Consider the following 19,267-nt stretch of genomic DNA (forward strand, 5'->3'; position numbering starts at 1 on the left):
ACTGCCTGCAGAAGGTGTCTCTCTCCAACTCGAGGAAACTCCGGAGGAGACGCGCCCCCCCCCTCCTCTCTCTCGAGCGCAATTTTGGCCTTACTCTTCCACGTGTGGACTGCAGTTACCCACTCTCTCTAGGCCACCACGCGAGACCCGTGTTTAAAAACAAAAAAATATTCATCTTCTTGGTTCTTTCGGTAAAGTCACGTAGAAGGGAAATAATAAAATAATAAAAATAAAACATAATAAAATACAATTTTCACGACGTTTCGGCCACAACGCAAGCTGCCGTCCTCGGGTGAAGAACAGGTCTGTCGGAAAGACAGCGTCTGAATGAAACACCACCAGGCTTGGCAGCGTATATTTAAGCTTTAAATCGAAACAAAAAAAAGAGGTGAAAAATATGAAAAATATATTATTGGCTCTTTCGGTAAAGTCGCGTAGAAGGGAAATAATAAAATAATAAAAATAAAAAATTACATTCTCACGACGTTTCGACTGCAACACAAGCAATCGTCATCAGGTGTGAAAAAAACTGCAAGTACATTTCTTGCTGTCGAACCGTCGTGAGAATTTTATTGTTTTATATATTTTATTGTTTCCCTTCTACGTGACTTTACCGAAAGAACCAAGAATATGAATCCCTGCAGTCACGAAAGCTTTAAATCTAAATATCGTCTTTGTTTAGTGCAAAAACGATCTTTTTTAAGAAGCAGTGCTCTGGCGTTATTTTTTTTCGCCGTCTAAAATTTTTTTGTTATCCACCACGGATGTTTTTTATTTCAATTCGACCCAAAGTGGCGACGTGAGTTTGTTTTTTAAAGAAGTGCCGGAGTGAGATTTTACATTTCGAAGTAAAAAAAAAACCAATATACGGTCCAATAAAACCAGCTTGTAAAAGAAAAACTTTCACCCCCTTGTGGTGTCCGTGTGTGCCATCCCGCGTTGCGTTCAAATGTCTTCTCGATTTTTATGGCGGAGGTCCCAACAAAGGTCAGTTGTTGAAATCTGCTGAAGGTTTTGTGTTTCGTCTTCTGTCCTTCCCCAGCACCTCCGATTAGAACGGTTGGGCTACACACGGTGCGCGAAATACGTTCAACATTCATAGACTCGCACACACAGAGACTCATAGACTCACACACACACACAGAGACCCATAGACTCGCACACACAGAGACCCATAGACACACGCACAGACCCATAGACACACACACACAGAGACTCATAGACTCGCACACACACACAGAGACCCATAGACACACACACACAGAGACTCATAGACTCGCGCACACACAGAGACCCATAGACACACACAGAGACCCATAGACACACACAGACCCATCGACACACACAGAGACCCATAGACTCACACACACACACAGAGACTCATAGACTCACACACACACACAGAGACCCATAGACACACACACACACAGAGACCCATAGACTCGCACACACAGAGACCCATAGACACACACACAGACCCATAGACACACACACACAGAGACTCATAGACTCGCACACACACACAGAGACCCATAGACACACACACAGAGACTCATAGACTCGCACACACAGAGACCCATAGACACACACAGACCCATCGACACACACAGAGACCCATAGACTCACACACACACACACAGAGACTCATAGACACACACACACACAGAGACTCATAGACTCGCACACACAGAGACCCATAGACACACAGACCCATCGACACACACAGAGACCCATAGACTCACACACACACACACAGAGACTCATAGACACACACACACACAGAGACTCATAGACACACACACACACAGAGACCCATAGACACACACACACAGACTCATAGACTCGCACACACAGAGACCCATAGACTCACACAGAGACCCATAGACTCATAGACACACACAGACCCATAGACTCGCACACACAGAGACCCATAGACTCACACACACACACAGACCCATAGACTCATCACACACAGACCCATAGACTCGCACACAGACCCATAGACACACACACACACAGACCCATAGACTCGCACACAGACCCATAGACACACACACAGACCCATAGACTCGCACACAGACCCATAGACACACACACAGACCCATAGACTCACACAGAGACCCATAGACTCGCACAGAGACTCATAGACTCATCGCACAGAGACCCATAGACTCGCACACAGAGACCCATAGACTCACACACAGAGACCCATAGACTCACACAGAGACCCATAGACTCGCACAGAGACTCATAGACTCATCGCACAGAGACCCATAGACTCGCACACAGAGACCCATAGACTCACACACAGAGACCCATAGACTCACACACAGAGACCCATAGACTCACACAGAGACCCATAGACTCACACAGAGACCCATAGACTCACACAGAGACCCATAGACTCACACAGAGACCCATAGACTCGCACACAGAGACCCATAGACTCACACAGAGACCCATAGACTCACACAGAGACCCATAGACTCACACACAGAGACCCATAAACTCGCACACAGAGACCCATAGACTCACACAGAGACCCATAGACTCACACACAGAGACCCATAAACTCGCACACAGAGACCCATAGACTCACACAGAGACCCATAGACTCACACACAGAGACCCATAAACTCGCACACAGAGACCCATAGACTCACACACAGAGACCCATAGACTCACACAGAGGCCCATAGACTCACACACAGAGACCCATAAACTCGCACACAGAGACCCATAGACTCACACACAGAGACCCATAGACTCACACAGAGACCCATAGACTCGCACAGAGACTCATAGACTCATCGCACAGAGACCCATAGACTCGCACACAGAGACCCATAGACTCACACAGAGACCCATAGACTCACACAGAGACCCATAGACTCACACAGAGACCCATAGACTCACACAGAGACCCATAGACTCACACAGAGACCCATAGACTCACACAGAGACCCATAGACTCACACAGAGACCCATAGACTCACACAGAGACCCATAGACTCGCACACAGAGACCCATAGACTCACACAGAGACCCATAGACTCACACAGAGACCCATAGACTCACACAGACCCATAAACTCGCACACAGAGACCCATAGACTCACACACAGAGACCCATAGACTCACACAGAGACCCATAGACTCGCACAGAGACTCATAGACTCATCGCACAGAGACCCATAGACTCGCACACAGAGACCCATAGACTCACACACAGAGACCCATAGACTCACACACAGAGACCCATAGACTCACACAGAGACCCATAGACTCACACAGAGACCCATAGACTCACACAGAGACCCATAGACTCACACAGAGACCCATAGACTCGCACACAGAGACCCATAGACTCACACAGAGACCCATAGACTCACACAGAGACCCATAGACTCACACACAGAGACCTATAAACTCGCACACAGAGACCCATAGACTCACACAGAGACCCATAGACTCACACACAGAGACCCATAAACTCGCACACAGAGACCCATAAACTCGCACACAGAGACCCATAGACTCGCACACAGAGACCCATAGACTCACACAGAGACCCATAGACTCACACACAGAGACCTATAAACTCGCACACAGAGACCCATAGACTCACACAGAGACCCATAGACTCACACACAGAGACCCATAAACTCGCACACAGAGACCCATAAACTCGCACACAGAGACCCATAGACTCGCACACAGAGACCCATAGACTCACACAGAGACCCATAGACTCACACACAGAGACCCATAGACTCGCACACAGAGACCCATAGACTCACACAGAGACCCATAGACTCACACACAGAGACCCATAGACTCACACAGAGACCCATAGACTCGCACACAGAGACCCATAGACTCACACACAGAGACCCATAGACTCACACAGAGACCCATAGACTCACACACAGAGACCCATAGACTCGCACAGAGACCCATAGACTCACACACAGAGACCCATAGACTCACACAGAGACCCATAGACTCGCCACACGGAGACCCATAGACTCACACAGAGACCCATAGACTCGCACACAGAGACCCATAGACTCACACAGAGACCCATAGACTCACACAGAGACCCATAGACTCGCACACAGAGACCCATAGACTCACACACAGAGACCCATAGACTCACACAGAGACCCATAGACTCGCACACAGAGACCCATAGACTCACACACAGAGACCCATAGACTCACACAGAGACCCATAGACTCACACACAGAGACCCATAGACTCACACAGAGACCCATAGACTCACACACAGAGACCCATAGACTCACACAGAGACCCATAGACTCACACAGAGACCCATAGACTCACACACAGAGACCCATAGACTCACACACAGAGACCCATAGACTCACACAGAGACCCATAGACTCACACACAGAGACCCATAGACTCACACAGAGACGCATAGACTCACACAGAGACACATAGACTCACACACAGAGACCCATAGACTCGCACAGAGACTCATTTAGAACACTTGTTTTGTGTTTAGTTTGTTGCAAGGCCGTAGACATGGAGTCAACTTTGGGGGGGAGCAAATCTTCCAGGGGGTCTTGGGGCCCCAACCCAGAAAAAAAAAATCTAAATTTGAAAACTAATTTCCTGCCTAAATTTAAAAAAATTCACTAACACATCGGATGGACTTACAATGTCTAATAGTGTATTGTATTGCATTGCTCTGTTTTTTTACCTTTTCTTGTTTCATCGTATGTAATGGCAGATATTAGGGATTAATAAAGTACAACCATAACTACAATCATATAAACATAAATCTATTTTATAGCAATATATTGGGGGGGGGGGCATTTTGAGCTCACAGAGATTCAGACTCACACAGAGACTCAGACTCACAGAGATTCAGACTCACACAGAGACTCAGACTCACACAGAGACTCAGACTCACTCACACAGAGACTCAGACTCACACAGAGACTCAGACTCACACAGAGACTCAGACTCACAGAGATTCAGACTCACACAGAGACTCAGACTCACACAGAGACTCAGACTCACACAGAGACTCAGACTCACTCACACAGAGACTCAGACTCACACAGAGACTCAGACTCACACAGAGACTCAGACTCACACAGAGACTGCGCGTGGCCCGCCTCCATTATTTTATTCCACGCTTTCTTCTTCGATTTAAAGCTTTCGTGACTGCAGGGATTCATATTATTGGTTCTTTTGGTAAAGACACGTAGAAGGGAAATAATAAAATAATAAAGTAATAAAATTCTCACGACGTTTCGATTGCAACACAAGCAATCATCATCATCAGGTGTGAAACCCACAGCAAGGAAAAAATCAAGGAAAAAAAACGCCACTTTTAAAAAGAAAAATTGCTGTGGTTTTCACACCTGATGATGATTACTCGTGTTGCAATCGAAACGTCGTGAGAATTTTATTGTTTTATATTTTTATTATGTTATTATTTCCCTTCTACGTGACTTTACCGAAAGAACCAAGAATATGAATCCACGCTTTCTATTAACTCACTCTGTTGTATCCTCAAGTCTTGTAACTCAATTAAAACACACTTCCCAATGTGTTATCGGCTGCAGACGTGGTATACTTATGTCATACTGATGACAATACTATATTATATCATTTAAAAAAATATATTTTAAACATTTTTTTTAATATGTTATGTTTCGGCTTGGGTCTAATTGTCCACGCTCAACTAACGTTGGCTGTAAATCACCGCCCCTTACGTTGTGGCAAGCTTCAGGGCCACTTCCTTGAGTCGTGGAGTTCTTCCATCACTAGTACGGTACATTTCATTGAAGCGTGTTTTAAAAAAAGTTTAACAAACTATTATTTTATTATTTACCAATTCCGTCCGCGCCTCTTTGCCGCACCGCGCGCTCGTCACAGTCAGAGGTCGCAACCGGGTACCCGATACCCGTACCCTACCCGTACCCTACACGTACCCTACCCGTACCCTACCCGTACCCTACACGTACCCTACCCGTACCCTACACGATACCCGTACCCTACCCGTACCCTACCCGATACCTGTACCCTACCCTACCCGTACCCTACCCTACCCGTACCCTACCCGATACCCGTACCCTACCCGTACCCTACCCGATACCTGTACCCTACCCGATACCCGTACCCTACCCGATACCCGTACCCTACCCGATACCCTACCCGTACCCTACACGATACCCGTACCCTACCCGTACCCTACCCAATACCCGTACCCTACCCGATACCCGGTAGACGGGTACTGCATTACATTGACCCCATAACTCAATTCCCCCTTTTTCGATTTAAAGCTTTCGTGACTGCAGGGATTCATATTCTTGGTATTATTTTATTATGTTTTATTTTGATTATTTTATTATGGTTTATTTTTTTTTTCCCTTCTACGTGACTTTACCGAATGAAACCAAGAAGATCAATTTCCTCCTGTAACAAAAATACGGTGCAAACCCGTACTATGGGTTGACATCTACTGCCAATAGCAGCGACATCACCACCACCACCACACACACGACACTACCAACCACCACGACTCGTTCCGCAAAAGCGAAAGCAGAAACTCAACTTCCTCCTCGTCCGACGCTTCAGAAAGGCAGCCAATGGCAGGGACCCACAGTGTCTCTCTCTCTCTCGCCTGCGACATGTTTCACTTCCTCAAAGAGAGCTTTCGCTTGGCGTAGCCTCTTTCGTGGATGACCGGGGGGTGGAGGGTGCTTGTGCTACTTGCTGGTGTGTTGTTGGCTCACGGATCACGAGGAGAGAAGGGCGAGCGAGCTGGAGAAGTCTTCCTCGACTGTCAAGATCACGGCAGCAGTAGCAGCAGTAGTAGTAGCACTTCGATAACAACACACGGGGGGAGGAGGAGGGAGGTTGCCTCGCTCTTAACTATCGCTGCGTTTGGACCAAAGTGTGTTGTAAGCGGGCTGCCAAAGAGGATTTTCTACCCGTGGACGTCGCGACGATGGATTAGGGCGGTTGGACACGTACGGTGTGAAAGAAGTCTCCCCCCGTGTTTTGTGGTTCCCCATCGGACCGTGTGGCATGGAGCGAACGGCGGTGGCTCTGGGCGGCGTGGGGTCGGCCCAGCCCGTGGTGGGGGTGAACGATGTGATTGAAGGTGAGTGGGGGGTGAGTGTGTGGGGTGAGTGTGTGGGGGTGAGTGTGTGGGGGTGAGAGTGTGGGGGGTGGGGGGGTGTGTGTGGTGAGTGAGTGAGGGGGGGTGAGTGAGTGAGTGTGGGGGTGAGTGGGGTGGGTGAGTGGGAGGTGAGTGTGTGGGTGAGTGTGTGGTGGGTGGGGGGGGGGTGTGTGGGGTGGGTGTGTGGGGTGAGTGAGTGAGTGTGGGGGTGAGTGTGTGGGGGTGTGTGGGGTGAGTGTGTTGGTGAGTGTGTGGGGGTGTGTGTGGTGAGTGAGTGAGTGTGGGGGTGAGTGTGGGGGAGTGAGTGAGTGTGGGGGTGAGTGGGGTGGGTGAGTGGGAGGTGAGTGTGTGGGTGAGTGTGTGGTGGGTGGGGGGGGTGTGTGGGGTGGGTGTGTGGGGTGAGTGAGTGAGTGAGTGTGGGGGTGAGTGTGTGGGAGTGTGTGGGGTGAGTGTGTTGGTGAGTGTGTGGGGGTGTGTGTGGTGAGTGAGTGAGTGAGTGTGGGGGTGAGTGTGGGGGGTGAGTGAGTGTGTGGGGTGAGTGAGTGTGGGGGTGAGTGAGTGTGTGTGGCGGGTGAGTGGAGGGTGAGTGAGTAAGTGTGTGGGGGTGAGTGAGTGTGTGGGGTGAGTGAGTGAGTGTGGGGGTGAGTGAGTGAGTGTGGGGGTGAGTGAGTGTGTGTGGCGGGTGAGTGAGTGGGGGGTGAGTGAGTGTGTGGGGGTGAGTGTGGGGGTGAGTGTGTGGCATAGGTGGGACAAAGTCATTGTTATGCAAGTCCAAGTCGAGTCGCAAGTCATCAAATTCATGACTCGAGTCTGACTCGAGTCCAAGTCACATGACTCGAGTCCACACCTCTGGTGTGTGAGGTGAGTGAGTGTGTGGGGTGAGTGAGTGTGTGTGGCGGGTGAGTGAGTGAGTGAGTGTGGGGGTGAGTGTGGGGGGGTGAGTGAGTGAGTGAGTGTGGGGGTGAGTGGGGTGGGTGAGTGGGAGGTGAGTGTGTGGGTGAGTGTGTGGTGGGTGGGGGGGGTGTGGGGGGTGGGTGTGTGGGGTGAGTGTGTTGGTGAGTGTGTGGGGGTGTGTGTGGTGAGTGAGTGAGTGTGGGGGTGAGTGTGGGGGGTGAGTGAGTGTGTGGGGTGAGTGGGGGTGAGTGAGTGTGTGTGGCGGGTGAGTGAGTGGAGGGTGAGTGAGTAAGTGTGTGGGGGTGAGTGAGTGTGTGGGGTGAGTGAGTGAGTGTGGGGGTGAGTGTGTGTGGCGGGTGAGTGAGTGGGGGGTGAGTGAGTGTGTGGGGGTGAGTGTGGGGGTGAGTGTGTGGGGTGAGTGAGTGTGTGGGGTGAGTGAGTGTGTGTGGCGGGTGAGTGAGTGAGTGAGTGTGGGGGTGAGTGAGTGGGGGCGTGTGTGGGTGAGTATGTGGGGGTGAGTGTGTGGGGGTGAGTGTGGTGGCGAGTGTGGGTGAGTGTGGGGGTGAGTGTCGGGGTGTGTGTGGGTGAGTATGTGGGGGTGAGTGTGTGGGGGTGAGTGTGGTGGCGAGTGTGGGTGAGTGTGGGGGTGAGTGTGTGGGGTGAGTGAGTGAGTGTGGGGGTGAGTGAGTGGGGGGTGAGTGAGTGGGGGGGGGGGGGGGTGAGTGTGTGGGGTGAGTGTGTGGGGTGAGTGGGTGAGTGAGTGAGTGAGTGTGGGGGTGAGTGAGTGTGTGTGGCGGGTGAGTGAGTGGGGGGTGAGTGAGTGGGGGGTGAGTGAGTGGGGGGTGAGTGAGTGTGTGGAGTGAGTGTCGGGGTGTGTGGGGTGAGTGTCAACCCACGGACGGCACCAGGGTCTGTCACGTGGTGGCCTCAAAGTTCACCTAGCCTGGCACAAGCACCGTCGTGATATCACCGCCACCTCGTGGCGATTGACTTGTTGTTGTTTGTACAGTATATTGTTGTTTGTACAGTGTGTTGTTGTTTGTACAGTATGTTGGTGTTGTTTGTACAGTTTGTTGCTGTTTGTACAGTACGTGGTTGTTGTAAGTGGGGAGCGGTGGCGCAGTAGTTCGCGCACTGCGCTCACAATCCAATTCCCGACACCGGTAACGATCATTATATAATTATTTGTCGCGGTACTGGGCCTACCCTAGGTCGACTCAGCCTCAAGTCACTCCCTGCTGTGATGTGTCACCCAGCGGCTGGTCACCGCCCACCCCCTCGTGTGACGTGCCGACCTCCATAGGTGCTGCTGCTCGTTCACAGCACTTGCCCTAACAGTGTGGTCAAGGCTACACGGGGGATCTTTGTCTTTGCGTTTACTTTGACATGGGCAGCATTCTCATAAGCAGGGTTGACAGCAGAGGTCTCAACTCCGACGAATCAGTCGAGCGGCATTCTATATATCTGTGGTCACCTGCATGGAAGGTTACCTGGGTCTGTCGCTCCGCACGAAGCTTTTGGGTCTTCTCGGCCACGGTCATTCAGTTTGAGTTTCATTCATTAGGTAATAGCCCCAGTGAGCCATTCGGCTCTTGAATCGGGTGCAACCGCAACAAACAAAAAAAACATGAACAAAAAACATCTTATAGTGAATATGTGACTAAGTGCAAACAGAAAATCCAAGAAAAGACAGCAAAATATTGCAGAAAAAGCACCGTACACCAACGCTGTGTGCAAAAATCCCAGTGGGATGCAAGTCAAACAACAACAACAACAACAACCACAAGACAACTTAGATTAAGGCCATCAGTCTAACTCCGTACTACAACAAACAAACATGGCTAAACCAATACACTTTTCGAAATCACCAAAATAAAGCCATGAAAGCAATGAAAAAGCAATCATAGGAACTGTGATGGAAATTTAAATTGACTTCCGCGCAAACAGAAAAATCCAGGAAAAAACTGCAAAGTCTTCAAAACCTTCTCTAACGTAGCCTTGCAAAACGTGGACCCCCCCTCCCCCACTCCCCATCCCTCAAATGACCTCAGTTTCATTTTCAGTTTCATGTATTTGGTATAGCCCTGTGAGCCATTGGGCTCTTGAAGAAGGTGTTGGCGATGCGATCGGGATGAGGGGTCGTCCGGTGATGGGTGTGTGTGGGTGTGTGTGGGTGTGTGGGTGGGTGGGTGTGTGTGTGGGTGTATGTGTGGGTGTGTGGGGGTGTGTGCGTGTGTGGGTGTGTGTGTGGGAGTGTGTGTGGGGGTGTGGGGGGGTGTGTGTGGGGGGGTGTGTGTGTGGGTGTGTGTGTGGGTGTGTGTGTGTGTGGGAGTGTGTGTGGGGGTGTGGGGGGGTGTGTGTGGGGGTGTGTGTGTGTGTGTGGGTGTGTGTGTGTGGGTGTGTGTGTGGGTGTGTGGGTGTGTGTGGGTGGTGGGTGTGTGTTTTTCATTTTCATTTCATGTATTAGGTATAGCCCCGTGAGCCATTGGGCTCTTAAATCGGGTGCAACCGCAACAAACAAAAAACAAAAACATGAACGAGACAACATCGTTAGTTTTTTACGTGGTGGTTTGGCTGCTGCAGCTCCTTACTATTAAAATCTATCTCCCTTTATTACTGCTAATCCTACTTCCTCCCTTTATTACTGCTAATCCTACATAATGCACGAGCATAATATGACTTTGAGACCCCCCCACCACTCACACATTCCACAAGTAGTGACTAATCCCATATCTGCATTTGCCATAAATATGCTAAATTCCTCTGTTGATATGTAAATTCATTTGTCAAGGCGTCCTTCCTCTAACCCAGCTTAAATATACGCTGCCAAGCTTGGTGGTGTTCATTCGGACGCTGTCTTTCCGACAGCCCTGTTCTTCACCTGAGGACGGCTGCTTGCATTGTGGCCGAAACGTCGTGAGAATTTTATTTTATTATGTTTTAGTTGTATTATTTTATTAATTCCCTTCTACGTGACTTTACTGAAAGAACCAATAAGATCTTAAAGTGACTATGGGCAAACAGAAAATCCAGGAAAAAACTGCAAATTCTTCTAGAAAAAGCACCGTATACCAACGCTGTGTGCAAAAATCCCAGTGGGATGCAAGTCAAACAACAACAACAACAACAACCACAAGACAACTTAGATTAAAGCCATCAGTCAAACCCCGTACTACAACAAAAAACATGGCCCAACCCAAAAAACTTTTCGAAATCGCCAAAATAAAGCCATAAAAGCAATGAAACAGTGATCATAGGAACTGTGACCGAAATTTCACAATAAACGACATAAACAAAACATGTACCACCAAAACCCTGCAGCCATAGCTGGCTGCATGAGTCACTCCTTCGCTTTCATCCTGGATTTAACCGGGGATGGATTGTACGAGGGGCTCACGGATCCTTGAGATATCTGGGCGAAATCCCATCGATGCCCCACCACCGCATACCCCCGACGGCTTTCGTTCTACCGGATCGAGGGGGCTATACGGGCACGGCACGGGCTCGAGAAGAGATGGAGCGATGTGGTTACAGGAAGACGTGGAGCTGAGTGGACTTGCCGATGAGCGGTACCAGCGGTGTCAAGATCGGCCTCTGTGGAGGAGGCTGAAGGAGGAGGAGGCTCGTGAAGGACGCTGCTTGTTACTGGGCAGTTTCGAGGCATAATCTTTGATTCTTTCGGTAAAGTCAAGTAGGTAGAAAATAAAATAAATCACGACGTTTCGGGCGCGATACCTACGTGACTTTAGCGAAAGAACCGAAGAGTATGGATTCCTGAAGTCACGAAAACTTCAAATTTCGTTTGGAGGCAGTCGCCCTCCAGCAACGGCGGAGGAGCGACGCTCACAACAACGAGCGGAGCGCCGGGCGGATAAAACGCAGAAAGTTGTGACAGTAGGGGAGCGCATGTGACGCATCTGCCGGTCATCTCAGTCAGTCGACCTGGGTCTGTCCCGTGACCTCTTGTCAGCGGCGAGCCTCCATCACTCAACGTGATAGCCTCAAGGTGCACCTAGCCTGGCACAGGTGCTGTGGTGGTGTCATCTTGTTGGCAAATGGCGGCTGTTGCGTGATGTGGTAGGTGAGGTGCGTGTGTACATGCGGCATACGAGTGAATGTGTGTATCTGTGAGTGTGTGTACAGGTGAGTGTGTGTACAGGTGTGTGTGTGTGTACAGGTGCGTGTGTGTACATCGGGCATACGAGTGAGTGTGTGTATCTGTGAGTGTGTGTACAGGTGAGTGTGTGTACAGGTGTGTGTGTGTACAGGTGCGTGTGTGTACATCGGGCATACGAGTGAGTGTGTGTATCTGTGAGTGTGTGTACAGGTGTGTGTGTGTACAGGTGAGTGTGTGTACAGGTGTGTGTGTGTACAGGTGCGTGTGTGTACATGCGGCATACGAGTGAGTGTGTGTATCTGTGAGTGTGTGTACAGGTGAGTGTGTGTACAGGTGTGTGTGTGTACAGGTGCATGTGTGTACATCGGGCATTCGAGTGAGTGTGTGTATCTGTGAGTGTGTGTACAGGTGAGTGTGTGTACAGGTGTGTGTGTGTGTACAGGTGCGTGTGTGTACATCGGGCATACGAGTGAGTGTGTGTATCTGTGAGTGTGTGTACAGGTGAGTGTGTGTACAGGTGTGTGTGTGTACAGGTGCATGTGTGTACATCGGGCATTCGAGTGAGTGTGTGTATCTGTGAGTGTGTGTACAGGTGAGTGTGTGTACAGGTGTGTGTGTGTGTACAGGTGCGTGTGTGTACATCGGGCATACGAGTGAGTGTGTGTATCTGTGAGTGTGTGTACAGGTGAGTGTGTGTACAGGTGTGTGTGTGTACAGGTGCGTGTGTGTACATCGGGCATACGAGTGAGTGTGTGTATCTGTGAGTGTGTGTACAGGTGAGTGTGAGTACAGGTGAGTGTGTACAGGTGAGTGTGTGTACAGGTGAGTGTGTGTATATGTGAGTGTGAGTACAGGTGAGTGTGTGTACAGGTGAGTGTGAGTACAGGTGTGTGTGTGTACGGGTGAGTGTGTGTACGGGTGAGTGTGTGTACAGGTGAGTGTGTACAGGTGAGTGTGTAAAGGTGAGTGTGTGTACAGGTGTGAGTGTGTGTACAGGTGAGTGTGAGTACAGGTGTGTGTGAGTACAGGTGTGTGTGTGTACGGGTGAGTGTGTGTACAGGCGAGTGTGTGTACAGGTGAGTGTGTACAGGTGAGTGTGTAAAGGTGAGTGTGTGTACAGGTGTGTGTGAGTACAGGTGAGTGTGTGTACGGGTGAGTGTGTGTACGGGTGAGTGTGTGTACAGGCGAGTGTGTGTACAGGTGAGTGTGTGTACAGGTGAGTGTGTAAAGGTGAGTGTGTGTACAGGTGAGTGTGTGTACAGGTGAGTGTACAGGTGAGTGTGAGTACAGGTGAGTATGGGTGAATGTGTACAGGTGAGTGTGTGTACAGGTGAGTGTGTGTACAGGTGTGAGTGTGAGTGCAGGTGTGAGTGTGTAAAGGTGAGTGTGTGTAAAGGTGAGTGTGTGTACAGGTGAGTGTGTGTACAGGTGAGTGTGAGTACAGGTGAGTGTACAGGTGAGTTTACAGATGAGTGTGTGTACGGATGAGTGTGAGTACGGGTGAGTGTGAGTACGGGTGAATGTGTACAGGTGTGTGTACAGGTGTATGTGTACAGGTGAGTGTGTGTACAGGTGAGTGTGAGTACAGGTGAGTGTGAGTACAGGTGAGTGTACAGGTGAGTGTGTGTGCAGGTGAGTGTGTGTGCAGGTGAGTGTGTGTACAGGTGAGTGTGAGTACAGGTGAGTGTGTGTACAGGTGAGTGTGAGTACAGGTGAGTGTGTGTACAGGTGAGTGTGAGTACAGGTGAGCGTGAGTACAGGTGAGTGTGTGTACAGGTGAGTGTGTGTACAGGTGTGTGGGAGTACAGGTGAGTGTGTGTACAGGTGTGTGTGAGTACAGGTGAGTGTGTGTACAAGTGTGTGTGAGTACAGGTGAGTGTGTACAGGTGAGTGGGTGTACAGGTGTGTGTGTGAGTACAGGTGAGTGTGTGTACAGGTGAGTGTGTGTACAGGTGAGTGTGTGTACATGTGTGTGTGAGTACAGGTGAGTGTGTACAGGTGTGTGTGAGTACAGGTGAGTGTGTGTACAGGTGAGTGTGTGTACAGGTGTGTGTGAGTACAGGTGAGTGAGTACAGGTGTGTGTGAGTACAGGTGAGTGTGTGTACAAGTGTGTGTGAGTACAGGTGAGTGTGTACAGGTGAGTGTGTGTACAGGTGTGTGTGAGTACAGGTGAGTGTGTGTACAGGTGTGTGTGTGTACAGGTGAGTGTGTGTACAGGTGTGTGTGAGTACAGGTGAGTGTGTACAGGTGTGTGTGAGTACAGGTGAGTGTGTGTACAGGTGAGTGTGTGTACAGGTGTGTGTGAGTACAGGTGAGTGTGAGTACAGGTGTGTGTGAGTACAGGTGAGTGTGTGTACAAGTGTGTGTGAGTACAGGTGAGTGTGTACAGGTGAGTGTGTGTACAGGTGAGTGTGAGTACAGGTGAGTGTGTAAAGGTGAGTGTGTGTACGGGTGAGTGTGTGTACAGGTGAGTGTGAGTACAGGTGAGTGTGTGTACAGGTGTGTGTGAGTACAGGTGAGTGTGTACAGGTGTGTGTGAGTACAGGTCCGGCAAAACAACCTCCTACCTCCTCGCGGTGCCGGACGGGCAACATTGTCGTGGGCAGTGCTGTGGGGGGAGGGCCAATGCCCATTGGCCTCTCCCCTCATGGCGTCTGTGACCACCACAGTGGCTAAACGGGGGCTCTGGACGGGTGCGAGGGGCTGGTAACCCCTCCACCTTCAATTAACCACCACTAAACTACGAAGTAAACATAAACCTGTAATTAATAAGCTTGTGCCGGAGGCCCCGGGGGGTCAGGCTTTTATGACGTCTCCTGGCCAAACCCCATTTGGCGGAGCCAGGAGATTGAATTTTAACCCTCGGGGCTCCTCCAGAAACAACGAAAAACCATTGCGGATGGCCACGTGGAATGTTCGAACGCTCACTGCAGAGGAGAGGCTGCCACTCCTCTGTCGGGAGCTGGACCGGTACCGCCTGGATCTCTGTGGCATTCAGGAGGTCCGGTGGACCGGTTCTGGCTCCTGCCACCATGAGGGGTGGACAGTCCTCTACTCGGGGCAGGAGACTGCCAAACAACAGGGTGTGGCTCTTCTTCTGAACAAAAGAATGAAGGGGGCGTGGGAGCGTGGCGGTGAGGTGTGGGAAGCTGTAAGCCCCAGGCTACTTTGGGCTCGCCTTCCCATCAACCAGAGGCGAGGAGTGGTGGTCGTGGTTACTTATGCCCCCACCGAAGACGAACATCTGTGGAGGGATGCAGGCAAAGCCGATGAGTCGGACGCTTTCTATGACCTCCTGTCACAGGTGCTGGCTAAAGTGGCCACTCGGGACAGAGTCATCTTGTTGGGTGACTTCAATGCCCGAGTTGGTCATGATACTGGCACCTGGTCTGGAGTGATTGGAAGGCATGGGCCAGATCAGCTCAATAATAACGGTAGGAGGCTGCTAGATTTTTGTGCAGCCCATGGGCTTGTAATTACTAACACGCTCTTCCGGCATCGGCGCATCCACACAACATCATGGATGCATGCCGGGTCCAAGCAAGAACATCTGCTGGACTACGTAGTGACGGACCAGCGGATGCGAGCCCATGTCCTTGACACCAGGACCTACCGTGGAGCTGATCTGCCCTCTGACCATCGACTAGTCATCTGTAAGATGCGCCTGCCATTCTTCCACTCCGGTGGTGGGTGTACACCCAGGATCCCATTCCAACCAAAAGTGGCCTGGTCTAAGTTAGCTGATGAAAGTTGCAAGCGAGAATTTCATCATCGCTTGCAGCTGGGGTTGGCATCGTCCCCCACTCCACCTGATGTCGAGGGTAAATGGGCGAGGTTTAAGACTGTGACTCATGCAGCTGCAATGGCTGCTTTGGGTACGCGGTCCAGACCTCCCCGGGAACCCTGGCTGACGGAGGAGGTGTTCAGGTTAATTGAGAAAAAGCGACAGGCCCACTCTCATCGCCTACAGCATCCCACGTCAGAGAATGAGGAGGTTTACCGCAGTCTTCGCTCGGAGGTTCGGAGAGCCGTGAGGCGCTGTAAGGATGGGTGGTGGTCGCGGGTTGCTGAGGAGATGGAGTCTGCCTCAGTGGCCCGCGATCACAAATCACTATTTAACTCCATCAAAAAAGTAACCTGCAGCGCCACACCTATTACCATCATTAGAGGAAAAAACGGTGATCCAATCTCCGACCCCCAGGAACAGGTTTGCAGATTTGCTGAGCATTTCTGTGAGGTCCTGGGGGAGGGAAAATCTCTCAGCCAGGAAAACATCATGGCACAAAGTGGGGATAACCCTGCTGAGGCTGCGGTGCCTCAAATATTGGAAGAGGTCACCCCCTGTGAGTGGCTGGCTGAGGTACCGGCTGTTGAGGAAGTACTGAGGGCGATCCGGAGTCTGAGACCAGGGAAGGCACCGGGCAGAGATGATCTCCCAGGCGAAATGCTGAGGGAGGGTGGCGTTTGTGCACAGACTGCCCTATATGACATCATAACAACAGTCTGGACCACTGGACGGGTTCCGCAGGACTGGAAGGATGCCCTGGTGGTCCCCCTCTTTAAGAAGGGGGACCGTACCGACTGTAACAACTACAGGGGCATCTCACTCCTCAGTGTGCCGGGTAAGGTCCTGGCAAGGATTATTCAACATCGCCTTGCTAGGCATGCTGAGGAGAGGCTTGCGGAGCCCCAATGTGGTTTCAGGAAAGGGCGGTCCTGCACAGATGCCATATTTTCTGTCCGTCTGCTACAGCAGAGGTGTAGGGAATTCCAAAAAGACCTACATCTCTGCTTTATTGACCTGGTCAAGGCCTATGATACCATCAGTAGGACTGGGCTCTGGGTTGTTCTTCGTGCTTTCGGAGTCCCTGACCCTCTGCTCACGATCATTAAGGACCTTCATGATGGTGAGCGGGCCCGGGTAAAACTACGTGGCCGGGAGTCGGAGCCTTTCCCTGTACACCTTGGGGTGCGACAGGGATGTCCTCTGGCTCCCACATTATTTAACATCTATTTCGACTGCGTAGTTCGTGAAGCCTTCAATAGCTGTACCGGGGGAATTACCATTTGGTACAGATACAATGGGAGGCTGATCGACGCCCGGGTGCGATCAAGGGATGGCTCCCTATTGGTCAACCACGTTATGTATGCCGATGATTTGGTAATAGCTGCTCATTCAGAAGAGGAGTTGGAGACGCTGCTGCTGAGACTGGAGCGTGCCACTAAGAGGTGGGGCCTTACCATCAGCCCCACCAAAACTAAGCACCTGCCTGGGTATTTTGTACCATCGGGCACTCCGCCCCCACAACTCCCAATCGGTGATGGGGCAGTTGTGGAGAGAGTAGAGAGTTTCCCATACCTGGGCAGTGTGCTCATGACCGGCTCCAGTTTATCAGCAGAGGTCTCACTCCGAATCAGTCGAGCGGCAATATCTTTTCATCGGTTGCGTAACGCTGTGTGGAAGCTACCTGGTCTGTCGCTCCGCACGAAGCTTCAGGTCTTCTCGGCCACGGTCATTCCCTCCCTTCTCTATGCTTGCGAAACGTGGACCCCCCTAGTGGAGCATCTTCGCCGGTTGGAAACATTTAGGCTGGCCTGCCTACGATCCATCCTGGGTTTAACCAGGCTGGATTGTGTGAGGAGCTCACAAGTCCTTGAAAGATCTGGGCAAAGTCCCATCAGTGAGCTCCTCCGGCAGGCAAGGCTGCGTTGGCTGGGTCATGTAGCCCGCATGCCCAGCCACCGCATGCCTAAACAGCTTTTGTTCGGCCGGATCGAGGGGGCTAAACGGGCGCGGCACGGGCTAGAGAAGAGATGGAGTGATGTGGTACAGGAGGACGTGGAGCTGAGTGGACTTGCCGATGACTGGTACCAGCGGTGTCAAGATCGGCCTCAGTGGAGGAGGCTCGTGAAGGACGCTACTGGGCAGTTGGAGGCAGTCGCCCTCCAACAACAACGGAGGGCGGAGGAGCGACGCTCACAACAACGAGCGGAGCGCCGGGTGGCTAAAGCACAGCAAGTTGGCACAGTAGGGGGCACAGGTGGTGCATCAGCCAGTCATCTCGGTCATCTCGGTCAGTCGACCCGTGGCACCTGGGTCTGCCCCGTGACCTCCTGCCAGCGGGCGTTCGACACTTCACGTGGCCTCAAGGTGCACATGGCCTGGCACAAGCGTCGTGGTGACGTCACCGCCACTTAGTGGCGAATGGCGGTTGTTGTTGTTGTGAGTACAGGTGAGTGTGTGTACAGGTGAGTGTGAGCACTGCCCTATGAATCTGGTGACCCGGGTTCACCAGATTCATAGGGCAACACCGGTGACGATTATCTGAACCGGTCCTGGGCCTCCTCCCCTAGGTCGACTCAGCCTCAAATGAGTACCTGGTGCTATGTGTAAACATCGCCACTGGGGAGACAAAGGCGGTCGGGCGTGGTGTTTGCCACCCACCCCCTCGTGTGCTGTTCCGGCCTTCATAGGTGCTCACTCACAGCACTTGCCCCCACAGTCTGTTACAGGTTGTCAGGGGGAAATCTTTGTTCGTGTGCGTACATGTGAGTGTGTGTACCTGTGAGTGTGTGTTAAGTGAATGTGAGTGTGTGTGTTAACAAGTGAATGTGAGTGTGTGTGTGTGTGTTAACAAGTGAATGTGAGTGTGTGTGTGTGTGTTAACAAGTGAATGTGAGAGTGTAGTGAAGGAAGTGAGTGAATTGAAGTGACGGTATACAGTGATGGGCGTGGGCCTGGTCATAGAAGTGTCCGTGTGTATAGGGGCATGTGGGTTTGTGTGTATCGGGGGGTGTGTATGCTGGGTCATGTAGCCCGCATGCCCAGCCACCGCATGCCTAAACAGCTTTTGTTCGGCCGGATCGAGGGGGCTAAACGGGCGCGGCACGGGCTAGAGAAGAGATGGAGTGATGTGGTACAGGAGGACGTGGAGCTGAGTGGACTTGCCGATGACTGGTACCAGCGGTGTCAAGATCGGCCTCTGTGGAGGAGGCTCGTGAAGGACGCTACTGGGCAGTTGGAGGCAGTCGCCCTCCAACAACAACAGAGGTCGGAGGAGCGACGCTCACAACAACGAGGGGAGCGCCGG

The 19,267-nt window shown here is 51.3% G+C and overlaps 1 protein-coding gene across 2 annotated transcripts in view; it reads left to right on the forward strand.

Annotated features, from left to right (window-relative positions):
• The first annotated feature begins 6,743 nt into the window (after positions 1-6,743).
• The window catches only part of LOC144951780 (interferon regulatory factor 8-like), a 34,154-nt gene continuing 21,630 nt past the window's right edge, over positions 6,744-19,267 (forward strand). For both annotated transcript variants that reach the window (XM_078882151.1, XM_078882152.1), the window contains exon 1: positions 6,744-7,146. In XM_078882151.1, coding sequence (XP_078738277.1) covers positions 7,071-7,146 — 76 coding nt within the window. In that variant the 5' untranslated portion in view covers positions 6,744-7,070. The remainder of the gene's footprint in view (positions 7,147-19,267) is intronic.

Source organism: Lampetra fluviatilis, chromosome 63 (assembly GCF_964198595.1).
Source record: "Lampetra fluviatilis chromosome 63, kcLamFluv1.1, whole genome shotgun sequence".
Lineage (NCBI taxonomy): Eukaryota > Metazoa > Chordata > Hyperoartia > Petromyzontiformes > Petromyzontidae > Lampetra > Lampetra fluviatilis.